At 44.3% G+C, this 12,492-nt stretch overlaps 1 protein-coding gene and 1 long non-coding RNA gene across 2 annotated transcripts in view; both read right to left on the bottom strand.

The window, feature by feature from the left end:
- Window positions 1-6,027: 6,027 nt before the first annotated feature.
- Window positions 6,028-12,492, bottom strand: part of LOC144146551 (uncharacterized) — a 45,843-nt gene continuing 39,378 nt past the window's right edge. The window contains exon 7 of the mRNA XM_077678495.1: window positions 6,028-6,163. Coding sequence (XP_077534621.1) covers window positions 6,162-6,163 — 2 coding nt within the window. The 3' untranslated portion in view covers window positions 6,028-6,161. The remainder of the gene's footprint in view (window positions 6,164-12,492) is intronic.
- LOC144147051 (uncharacterized) lies at window positions 7,099-12,481 on the bottom strand. The gene is made up of 3 exons (XR_013317806.1): window positions 12,214-12,481; window positions 9,686-9,770; window positions 7,099-7,218 (listed from the first exon to the last, which is right to left on the bottom strand). It is a non-coding gene; the product is annotated as an uncharacterized LOC144147051 (long non-coding RNA).

Below are 12,492 nucleotides of genomic sequence, written 5' to 3'. Positions count from 1 at the left end.
CGAAGCTAGTACTTGTTGGCGACTTCAACTTGGCAGGAATAGATTGGGATAACCTAACCGTCAGCAATAGAGAGGCAAATAGCTGCGAGCAACTTCTAGATACCATGCTAAGTTTCTCATTATCGCAATGCGTAACGCAACCGATACGCATTCAAGGGCTTGCTTCCAACATCTGAGATCTTGCTTTAATTTCTAGCTCAATAAATGCTCAAGTTACGGTGGAAGATGGAATCTCTGACCATAAACTGGTTCTAATTGAATTTCCCAATCTTAGCCTGGTAAAAAGTGGCAATGAAAATTCACATGTATTTATTAAAGACTATTCCAGAGCGGCCGATGAAAGCATTATTGATTACCTAGAAATGAAGTTAGACGATTTTTACGCTGAACCTCCCGACGATGTTGACAACTTGTGGTTAAAATTTAAGGCAGCAATTTTTCACTGTGAAGAAACCTACATTCCTACGAAACGTAAGAGGACAAAACGAAGGAGTCCTTGGATAACGCGAGAAATAATTCATATGAAACGGAAGCTGAAAAGAATGCGGAAGCGTAAATGCGATCCAGCTGTAATAAGCCAGTTTTACCAAGAATTTAAAAGCCTGTTGCGCCAAGCGAAGAACAATTTTTTTTCACACACCCTAACCGATTTTATGACGGCACAACCGAGAAAATTTTGGCGTTACCTTGCTAAGCCGGACAGTCCAATCCGTAAGATGGAAATCAACGGCATTGTCACTGAAAATACGCATGCAATAGTTAACTCGTTCAATTCCTTTTTCCAATCGGTATTCACCCAAGCATGCCCAGTCCAAGGGCCGCTTGTTGAACGTGACTCTGCCATGCCGGAAATCGAGATAACCGAACAAGGTATCTTGAACCTGCTTTTACAACTTGATGCTAAGAAATCGCCGGGTCCAGATAAAATCCCAAATGCGTTTCTTAGGCGTTATGCAGAACAACTTGCTGCTTTTTTGCTTAAAATATTTATACTTTCACTGAAAACTGGTGCACTTCCGAGAGACTGGCTACGCGCAAGAATAATTCCGATCCATAAAAGTGGTAACAGATTTCTGGTGGACACGTACCGACCCATATCGCTAACGACCTACTGTTGTAAATTAATGGAGCATATCCTCAACAAAGCCATTATAAACTACTTAGAGTCTAACAATATGCTGTACCCGAAGCAACACGGATTCCGTAGGGGTCTGTCCACGGTAACGCAACTTGCAGAAATAACGCATGACTTCGCTGGCATAATTGACTCCAAACTTCAGGCTGACGCAATATTCATAGACTTTGCGAAAGCTTTCGATCGTGTGCCTCATTCCAAATTAATATCCAAGCTTGAATCATTTGGAATTAATAGTAAAGTAATTGCATGGATCTCGGCTTACTTAACCAATCGCTCCCAGTATGTAACTTTAAACAACATAGATTCTGACTGCCTCAGTGTATTGTCCGGTGTACCTCAGGGGTCTGTTTTGGGGCAAACATTATTTCTTATCTACGTTAACGACATCTCTTCTTGTGCGGAACCGGGTGTAACATTGCGACTTTTCGCAGATGACTGCGTCATTTACAGTACAATAGGCAGTATTGATGACCAATTAAAGCTAAATTCTTCTTTACGAAACATTTCCCAATGGTGCGAGATGTGGGGAATGGAAATAAATGTGTCTAAAACCGCGTCATAAGCCTAACCAAGAAAAAACGACCTTTGTCTTTCGTGTACAGCCTTAATGGTTTTAATATTAGTAAAGTTGACAAGGTAAAATATCTGGGAGTCACATTTTCGCAAGACTTAAAGTGGGAACAGCACATTACCAATACATGCGCCAAGGCATATAAACAATTAGGATTTCTGCGTAGAAAATTGGGCAAAGCACCTTCAGCAGTTAAACTAACCGCCTACAAAACCCTAGTCAGGCCCATTCTACAATACGGAAGTATAGTGTGGGACCCTCATCAAAACTACCTTCGCGACAAACTTGAAAGACTGCAGAACAGGGCCCTGAGGTTTATCTATTCAAAATACTCTTGGCGCGACAGTGCAACGGACATGCGCAATCAAGCGCACATAGCAACTCTGTCTTGCCGGCGTCACGTTGCTTCCATGAAGTTTTTTTATCTCCTTTTTCACGGTCACCTTAAAATCTGTAAAGACGACTATATTCATCCGCCTGGCCGCCGTTCTAGTAGGACGAACCACGATAAATGCATACGTCCCTTCAGTGCGCATAGCAATGTATTGAAATATTCCTTTTTCCCTCGCGCTGTGAACGCTTGGAACGCGCTACCAAGTGACGCTGTTAATATTACAAATATTGACCAATTTTGTTCATTTGTGGAGCAGGTAACAGAGCCTGAATAGTTATTTTTGTTGTTGTTCTTGTTGTTGTGATAGCAAAAAATGTGTTTTGCAGTGGTGTATTGTACTTTTTGTACATACTTTGTTTGTCATGCGTAGAACGCGGTTTCTAGTACTTTTGTTTCTTCTTCTCGTGTATGGGAAGAACACCAAAGTACTATCGATGTACTCGCTATTGTAAGTGTTCCGCTGTTCTGCGTATCGTCCCTCGAAATATTGTATTTCCTTGACTTTGTATCTAATCAGATACCTGGGATGTTTTATGCCCGCTTCCTGTATGGGTCTGCAGAAGACCTACAGTATTAATAAATAAATAATAAATAAAATAAATAAAAAATTGTAGCGTATTATATACTCCAACTAGATTAAATAATGCATAATATAAAATATAAAAAAATGCTCACATCCGTGGCCTGATGGGCGATCTCGGGAAATATTTGCACGTGTTAACAAGGCTACCCGACTTGAGCGTTTATAAACTTCCCTGTGCGCGCTAAGCATTATTTCGCGATTTGCGCGTGAGCACGCTTTATGTTAATAGCCACGCATATGTGAATTTTTCGGTCCACTGTATATTGCACATGGCAGTGGCAACATGTGTGTTTCCATAGCCAAGAGTTAGCACATACCGAACAGGAAACAGCTGATAATGCGAAACAGATATACAATGCACACCACGTAGGCTGTAAGTCAGCTGTCAATTGAAACGCTCAGTGCTGCAGCTTTTTCATCGGAAGTCGAAACATAGAGAAGCGGTTACGGAGTAATACACCATTCATATTATAATGGTCCACGGCCAACCATATTAGCGTAGGCCGGAAAAGAAAGCTTTCAAAAGAAGTTTCGGAGCATTATGAACACCTCCAAACTTTTGTTTTATACACGATGTTACAGCTGTTTGGCTTTCATTTTGTAACTCTAAGAGACTACGTGGAAATAGAAAAAAAAATACTAAAACAATGGGGCAGCTTTATTCGGACAAAACTCGTGAACAGGAGTCTAGGTGACGCAAGCATATCAAAACCGCGCTCAAGCAACCTTTCATGCGGGATTTTTTGTGACGATGTAATCTCTGAACGTTAGCCCACCCTACATGCTTCTACAACAAGCCCATATTCACAGCAACCCTAGAAAACAATTGTGAAATCCGCCCGTAGAGCCACGCCGGTGCTCTCCGATGCGCACGGGCTCCAGCGAAGGCCACGGGGAGAAACGTGTTCTGAAGGCCGGCCATGCCCAATAACATCACGAACGCTGCCCAACATTGCCGCGACAACGGCGTCGCGCTGTAAACGGTCTATACCTTCGCTTCGAATTGCCGTTGCAGCATCACATTCTCTGAAGGGCTGCTTCAATTAGGATCTCGCACAGAGCGGGCTGTTGCCACAGTGTGTGTGCAACTGTAAGGTTTTCGCCCTACATGTAAAACTATTTGGGGAGTTTTCCCTCGCCGTAGAACCATATGACCATGCAGCCATTTTTACGCCAGGCGTCGGGCAGTTTTGAAATTTCTTGTGGGAATTTGATTTTTAAGAGAAATGATTTGAATCTTAAGCTAAATGAATCCGTGAAAGTACGAAATTATTCTTTCATTTAACGGGTTCTAAAGCCAAGTTTGTCTGCTTGATTGCGTTTCTGCAGCTAGATCCGCCTAAAGAGAGCAACAGAAAATCACACTCATCAGAGAATCACGGGCCGCAAATGGATACGTGCCGAGAAGGAAGACGTCTTCATTAAGAATTGAGCATTCGCTATCAGCACCATGGAAAAAGAAGGACTATCGGCATAGAGTTCCACACTATTTAACATTGTATAATAATAAACGTTACATGACTGTCAGTTATATGGCGACATGATGACTTCACATAATAAATATTTGCCCGTCGTTAACATGCGATAGAGCTAGTAATTCGGCACCCGGTGTTGAATGGTCTGACGGTTATGGTACTCCTAATCCCAAATTTCAGCGCAGAGCGAAGTGCAATCTTCAAGGCGACGGCGCATAACCGCTGCATGTCAGGAAGTGGCCACGACATCAGCGAGCACACGAGCGCGCTATACCCTGAGGTTATCTTGTAGCCCGGGGCCACCGGGAACCACGTGTCGCGCGGCCCCGGCATACCACCCCCTCCTCCTCCCCCTCACACTTTCGTCATAGTATCATTCTTTGCTTTCCTACTCGCTCTATCCTCCGTGGCCTCTTAGTTCTCTCGGTTACTTGCAAGGCCGACGCCCAGGGACGACGCGACACCACAGCAGCAGGTACTTTAGAGCTGAGCTCTGAATTCCTGCGCCCTTGCATTCTGTGCAGGATGACCAGCGAAGGCGGGCGCAGTGCAAGGAAAGGACAAAACAAAGCGCAACTTTTTGTAATCGGCGACTGAGCATGCTTCCTCGTCTTACAGGCAAATGAAACTTGGAAGGACACTAGTTTTATTGTAGCACAAGAGCACGGAGATGATCGTTTTCCTGCGTTAGAAGCCTGTTCTAGGGAGGCTGTCACATGTTCTAGCCGGTTTGATGGCATATTTTACGCAGTAAGGCAAACAAATGAAAGAGAAAAACTGACGGGAACACGTCATAGCAGAAAAGAAGCCGGTAGAAGCAATTCGTGCCGAAAGACAAACAAAATAAAGAGAGGAAAAAGGCGCAAGAAGTTGTTAATACGTATCGCCATGCTTTCTCCCTAAAATCACGTAAGAAGACTTGAGTACCCCGCAGGAATTTGATTTTGTATCGGTAAACGGACGGAAGGGTTTCGATAACGTAACACCGAGCAGCAATTATTTTCAACGGGGCGACCTCCCACCACCTGCCTTCTTTTTTTGGCAGTCGCCCATAGTCACGTGATCGCATGTGTGTCGCCGACGGCGGAAAGTGCTTGTTAGGGAGAACATTTTCAAACAAAAAGGTTAAATGACCGTCTGGAATAAATAAATAAATAACCTTTGTAGTCAAATGCATATTAATCAAATAAATGCGCGATGCAGCAAAGTAGCTCGATTTGGTTGCCCGCAGTAGTCGCAAGTGCAACAGTGGAGCGAGAGAAAGGACTGAAAAGCGCCACGCCCTAATCTCACCTCCTCGGAGCACGCTTCCATTAACTGATTGTGTCACCTCAAGAATCAGAAAATAGCATGAATCCCGTTTTTAAAGCGCTTGATCTCCTCCTCGAAATATTATCATGCTACGTGGCCGCGCCAGACCTCGTGTATCCGGACTTTTCGCGCAGTCTCGGGCCTTCTGGAAAAGCACCCCAAGATAATAAATATTTGTCTGCCTCTCTCTTTATTGCTTATGGAGCTGCCAGCATAAATACAGAAATGTGCCCTAGATCGTATATTTCTGCACCTAAACTTGCATCCATTTCTGAACCAAGCTAGCACAAAACGTGGCTTCACGACGGATAAAGACACTTATGAATGCGGAGAAAAAGCAAGTGATGATGTACTGAAGAATATTCGGCAGCCTATTATAAGAAAAAAGAGGTATTGCTGTCGACCTAGGTCCACCTATAAGACTGTGTCACTCGGAAAGTCACGAGGGTGATGCATCAAGAGAGACGGCAATGCGGCTGTTATTGGACGGCCGTGAGTTCGATTTTGAACCACAAAATAGCCAACATTAAGATGTAAAATAAAGACAACATTAAGTTCAAACTTCTGGAGGTTTATTGTCACATCTCGGTCCACTTGGGCAGATGTCCAGGCAGAGGTGGATGCCACTATTAAATTTGTTAAGTCTTCTAGCTTTCTAAGATGACTATGGAAACTCCTGAAAAAGATGTTTCTGAAAAGAAAAAAAAACAGAAATTTGTGAATATTAGCATGTACGCTGTCTCACACTTTGTCTTGATCGCGTTGCCATAAACAGCAATGACGTAACAAAAACAATACAGACATCTTTTAGAAAGCACAGCCGTTATGAAATTAAATTATCGCCGAGCAACCTTGTTTCCGTAGAAAAACAACAAAGTGCCATATCTGCATTCCGGTGCTAAGATATGAATTTTGCTACCAATATTTAAGGTGTTCAAAAAATTGTCTTGAGGGCATTGGCACCAAACAAGCCACAAGCGCAAAAATCCTAGTGTATAAACTGTATTTATCACGCTCTAAGGCGCCGTTATAACACTAGTTAGACCATAAGCCATTCACATTGAGATTACCCGCGCGGTGGCTCAGTGGCTAAGGCATTGCACCGCTGAGCACGAGGTCTCGGGTCACATTCCCGGCCGCGGCCCCTTATGAAAATTTCTATGTCCAGTCAAAAGACAGTCTGCGTCCCGAAGGAAACAGACTGCGTGCGTCCTGTGTGTTTCCTCTGTGTTGGAATTTCGCCACCGACTTTCTGCGTACTCCAAGTGTCCCGTGTGTTTCCGTCCTCCATGCGTCCAGTCTATCTCCCAAAGGCAACACAGACACCATACGGCCTTTGTGTGTCCCCTATATGTCTTGAAGGCAACAGACCGCATTCGTCCCTTGTGTGTCCCCTGTATTGAAATTTCGCCACCGACTTTCTGCGTCCTCCAAGAATCCTTTATGTTTCCGTCCTCTACGTATCCCACAAGCTTCCACCTTTTGAGTGCCCTTTGCATGCTGTCAAATAACAGTGCCCCACAGCCAGCTGCATGTAGAAAATGTCAGCCAGCTCCACAGTCACTGTTTCATGCTGCAGCTGTTTCTGTAAGAGCAAGCTGACGAAAATCACATGAATCACACGACTCTTGCAAACCTGACTATTTTATTCAGGTTGGATCCATACGTGCTGCTGCCGCCTGCCACACCAGGTGTCGCCTCATCTTTACCCCTCACAGGACGGGATAGCCACTGCCACGCTTGAACCTGAAATGACAAACGCATTGATCGCATATGAAGGGGTTTAAACAAACACGTCTCAAACATTTGCTGGTTATGCTTATAAATATAAAGGAGTGTTCCCATACAAAACTGAACCAAGTATCCTGAAAGAGAAGGTATAACTTCTAGGTTGCAAAATTAGCCACAAAATTTAGACCACATAAATTAACTAATGAGCTTACGAACATCAAATATGACATACTGTTACATAGGCAACACAACCCAGAACTAAGTACTGTTTAGATTCATGGCCTCCTCATGACGGGCATTTATACAGCCTCGCAAGAACATTTGAGATGAGATTATTGCAGCAGCACTGTGGGAACAAAGCAATATGGGGGGGGGGGGAGGGGGGCAGGGAAGGCAACATAAAATTGCATGAACATGCTAAGACAGGCATTGATCAGTCGTCATCATGAGTAGTTGCTTGTGTCTACGCGTTCTTTGGAACCTATAAAGCCAGCAGTTTTATTGTGCATTTCGTTTACGAGACAGCACTTGCATTGTCTAGTTTGTTTGTCTGTGCTTGCTTACAAAAAGCAAAATGTACATCACCATGAACTGACCAACCTCTAGGTTGGCTCCTCACTTTTTATATTTCCTTGTGTCGATGGGTAGCAGACACGGGAACAGAAATAAAAAACAACCCTAGAAAAACGTCGGAGATAGCACACTTGCACCCATCATTGCACGCGTGCCACGTGGTCACTCATCCCAACAGATGTACAGTGCACGGAGTGACCCCCAAGCAGCGAAAGCTGGGTGTGGTCGCTCTGTACTTTGTGAAAATACAAGCTACTAGAAAGATTTGACAGATAGCACAAACAGTGCAGGTGCGCCAACTTTGCACCATGGCACGAATTTTTCAACGCACAACAGAAAACGCACCGGTATGTCAGTGACACCGTGGAGGAGAAATTCGAAGACAAACCAGGACATCAGTGACAGTGAAAGGGTTAAAGCGGTCGAATACAGCAAATTTAATTTCAGGGTTTATGCTTACCAGCAATGAGGAAAGCTACCGCAGTAACCTGAGCTGACTACTCTGTAACGTGCACTCAAATGCTAAAAACACACAAGCATTTTTGCATATGTTTGCACACAGAGCATTCATACTGTTCGGAAATAATGCAGGTTTTTCCTACTATAAACATCATAATATTGCCCCCAACCACGCCATTTGATTTGTTTACAAAATATTTTGTTACAAGCACCTGGCCACACCCTGCAATCTTATCCTTTTTTAAGGGAACCGTCTTTTTCCCCTTTTTTCTTTGTATGCTGCACCAGCAGTCCTGTTTGATATGGAAAGGGTGTTGCTTTGTGATCCCTATCCTAGCTTTTCCTGTTTTTTATTGAAAATGTTCTCGATCTAAATGAACAAGTGCAAAAGAAACCCTGCAACATTCAATTCGCCAACGCTCATCCATGCACGTCCCTTTGCTGACTCCTTCGAGGTTTGTGTTTTTTTATGTTTACTGCGGAGCACAAGTTTGCTCTGATAATCTATATTTTTACAAAAACCCTGCATTATCCGTGGCTACATAACAATATTCCAAACAAAGTCTGATACACAAACCAGAACCCCCCACAGCTCTTTCTTCAATTGCTGAGTACCCTTCTACAATTGATTAATCGTAGGGTTTAACGCGCCGACGCAACGCAGGCGATGAGGTGCGCCGTAGTGGAGGGCTCCGGATTAATTTTGACCCCCTGGGGATCTTTATCGTGCGCTGAAATCTCGTACACACAGGCGTTTTTGCTTTTCGCCTCCATCAGAAAAGCAGCCGCCGCGGCCGGGAATCGAACCCGCGACCTCGTGCTCAGCAGCGCAACGCCTTAGCCACTGAGCCACCGCGGCGGGTACCCTTCTACAATTAGGACCATCATTAAATTTGCTAGAGTAAATAGCTGTTCGGGGGGGGGGGGGGGGGGCTACGATGTTTAGTGAGACTCATTACACTACATGAAACACAGTGGCAAAAAGGCACGCAATACACCCTTTTCACTGCTGCATTGAAGTGAATTCACCTAAATTCTATTTCTGGGTGCATGGAATTGTTTCACTCATGTAATGTAATCCATAATATGACTTTTGAGTAGAAGTCTAAAGATCTAGTTCATCTGTAATAGGCGGTAGAAGTAAAATCCCCACACACTGTCTGTGGGCACCACGCAACTACCACAGTGAACAAGGGTGACAAAGTCGTTATTAATTAATTCATGGAGCAAGGATGCAGCCCTGATGCGACAAAAAAAATAAGAAAGGTACCAGGAAGTTTCTCACCCTCATCAGTTCCTTATTTTTTGCCCCATCTCTGCAATGTTCTTATGTCTTAATATCACTAAGGTACCACAAGAATGCCACAATGGTTTTCTATGTTTTCATGTTCTCTCAGCCTTCAAAATCGAGATTTTCATGCATTTTACAGCCGTAATGAACTCCACTTACAGGTCGTGCAGGATAGATAGAAACAGGAGGCAGCCAATTCTTCTGGTAGCTCACAACGTACATCCTCCATGTCAAACACCTGGCCCTGTAAAAAATGGAAGTTCAAGTAGTAAACAAGCCGTAAATATGCGGTATAATGCCGTGAAATACTCGCTCTGACAGGACATGACAGAATTTGTTTTTTGTAGGTGCAAAAAAGGCACCTTCAGTTCTTTCAAGCTAAAAAATAAGTACAGTGCTCACTGACTGAAACGCAACACTGCGAACACGTGGCCGCCAATACATGCAGCGCCGTCCATGGACGCCGCTGTCGCTGACAGCGCACCGCTGTCGCTGCGGGGAACCACTGCCCCGCTTATTGGCAACCGGAAGCAGCAAGCTTATGGTCAAAACACTCTCATCCTCGTGGTATACCACAATGCAACACCTAGCTTCCACGGGCGTCCACTGGCGGCGCTGCATATAGCGCAGGCCACGCGCTTGCAGTGTCGCGTTTCAATCCGTGAGCACTGTACATACATGACAATCCTTACAAGGCTTTCAGCCATACTTTAAAGGAACAGAAGCATCCTTACACTGAATTAATGTTAAACTAAGCCTATTAAATATCCCTAGGTGGTAGAAATCTGTGGCCCCAGATTTCCACTGTGCAAGCATATTCTCTGGTCCAGAGGGTGCGAAACGTGGTTACGGCTTTTAAAGAAGCCATGAAGAGAAAACACAAGTTTGGTTCATTCAAAGGATTCCGTTGCTAGAATCACGCTGACACCATTTTTAACATAAACTCCACTCAAATAAGCTACAAATTAGGAACAAAGGAAATGGCCATGCGACCCACTAGCTCATTTCCCGCAACAGAACCTATGTCATACCAGCCAGCTCTGCAGTTAGCGGAGGGCGGCAACAGCAAACGCGAATTAGGCAGAGGTTATAAGCTTGCCGAACGAACTATTTGCGCTTAAATTTAGGGCACATTCTTTTTACAGTAGTAAGAATGGTGGGACCAACAGTAAAGGTTAGGAAAGCACACGTAAGCATAGAAGTACCGATGCGTACTGCTGTTGGTACTGCGCGCACGGTTTAGCTGCACAGGACTGCGGGGCTTTGGGGTTGTCTCGGACAACAATGGCCGATTGACACAAGCAACGGTGTCTTACGTGACCATATTTGTGGAGCGAGCACTATGTTTCATGAAACGATTATTTTCTCGCTGAACAAAAACAAGCCACGTTTAAATACGGTAAAAACAAAACAAAAGCAGAAAGCGGCTTGCCACGGTATGGTGGCACCATCTAGGTTACTAACGGTAAAGAAGGTTTCCCAATCGGCTGCAGAGCGGTCGGTTCCTGTGATGTCATTGCAGACCCTGAAAATGCACGATTTAGCGGGAAAACCAAAATTTTAGCTTAAATGAATGAATTTCTCAGTGAATAAAGCATCGTTTGCATTTGGACAAGTGCTGGGGGCACCATACCACACGAAATCTTTCGAATAACACAAACTTGTATTTTGTCTTCATGGCGCCATTAAAATTCTCTCTGAGGCACATGGTGAACGTCTCAGCGTGCCAATACCTCTAAGGGGTAGGCAAGTTGAAATGCTGACGAAACGAAAAAACAGGATGGTGAAGGAGCACGGTGGCAAGCCCACGCCCTGTTGAATCTTTTTCGCACCGTGATTGTATCCCCATCACATGCATATTTGTAAGAATCAATACGTTTAACCCATGCTCTACATGTTACGGTCAACACAATTTATGCAAGCCAGCTACAAATAATGTCACACCACACAAGAATTTCTGTCTGATCATGACGATGCTGGATGAGCTTAGGAAGGTGGAAAAATTCCTTGCATTAAAACAGTGAAAGCTGCCCTGTGACTGCACCAGCAATGCAGGCTGGAACAGCATGTTTTCAAGCTGCGACGTCTAAACAATTATCTGGTCAAATGTTCACTGTCTAAAGACCTTGCGCATGTGGTACTACTTATAAAGTTGCTAGCAATGCTTAAATGTTGAAAATTCAACGTATATGCAACTCTTACGTATTATAACTACAAATGTAATGCAGCCTCCTTGCATTTCTTTACCCGTAAACGAAAACTACCCGTTAGAACAATGCTAAGCTGCCTACGTGCTGTAAAAAAATATACTGTGGGTCAACTGCCTCCTAAAAAAAAAAAAAATCGGGGAGTGGGCGCTTTGTTTTACAACCATTAACGCAGTTTTCTTTTTTTTTTTTTTATGCAACAAGCTTTAGCGTCGAATCCACCCAAGCCAAGCGGCGGCCGCTGGGCCGTCAGCATAATGTTTTCGTTGCCGGCAATGGCAAGGGGGTCAATCACTCACACAGCATACTGGCCGCCGCTCCTGGAAGCTCATTATGACCGCGCCGACGCAGCCGGTAATTTACAATAAAAGAAGCGCGGCGAGCCGAACACCAAGGAATATACTCAACACGTTTAACAAAACAGCACCGCGGCAACGCGTAATAAAATTTTAACATGCACCACGATAAACAATTACTTACGGCAGAACACGCAGCATTTTTCACACGTCGCGTCGACAGACTGGAACTTGCAGTAGAGACTCTTGATTCACGTAGGCACGCACAACTTGTCAGGTATTTTGTCAAATGGCGACCTCGATGTGCGTTTGCTACAGCAGCGCAGTACGGCGACGACACAGACGCTTTGCCAGCACTCACGATGTTTCAGGTGGCACAAGAGCACTAACACGTAATATTACGGCAGGAGGAGCACGTAGTAATTCACGTAACACCAGCAAATCGAAAACAAACCACTTAACG

The sequence above is a fragment of the Haemaphysalis longicornis genome, unplaced genomic scaffold (assembly GCF_048455015.1).
Source record: "Haemaphysalis longicornis isolate Haplotype H1 unplaced genomic scaffold, Haemaphysalis longicornis Haplotype H1 scaffold_7, whole genome shotgun sequence".
In the NCBI taxonomy this organism is placed as follows: Eukaryota; Metazoa; Arthropoda; class Arachnida; order Ixodida; family Ixodidae; genus Haemaphysalis; species Haemaphysalis longicornis.
The sequence above is the reverse complement of the archived record's forward strand: the minus strand, read 5'-3'. Positions and strand labels throughout refer to the sequence as shown.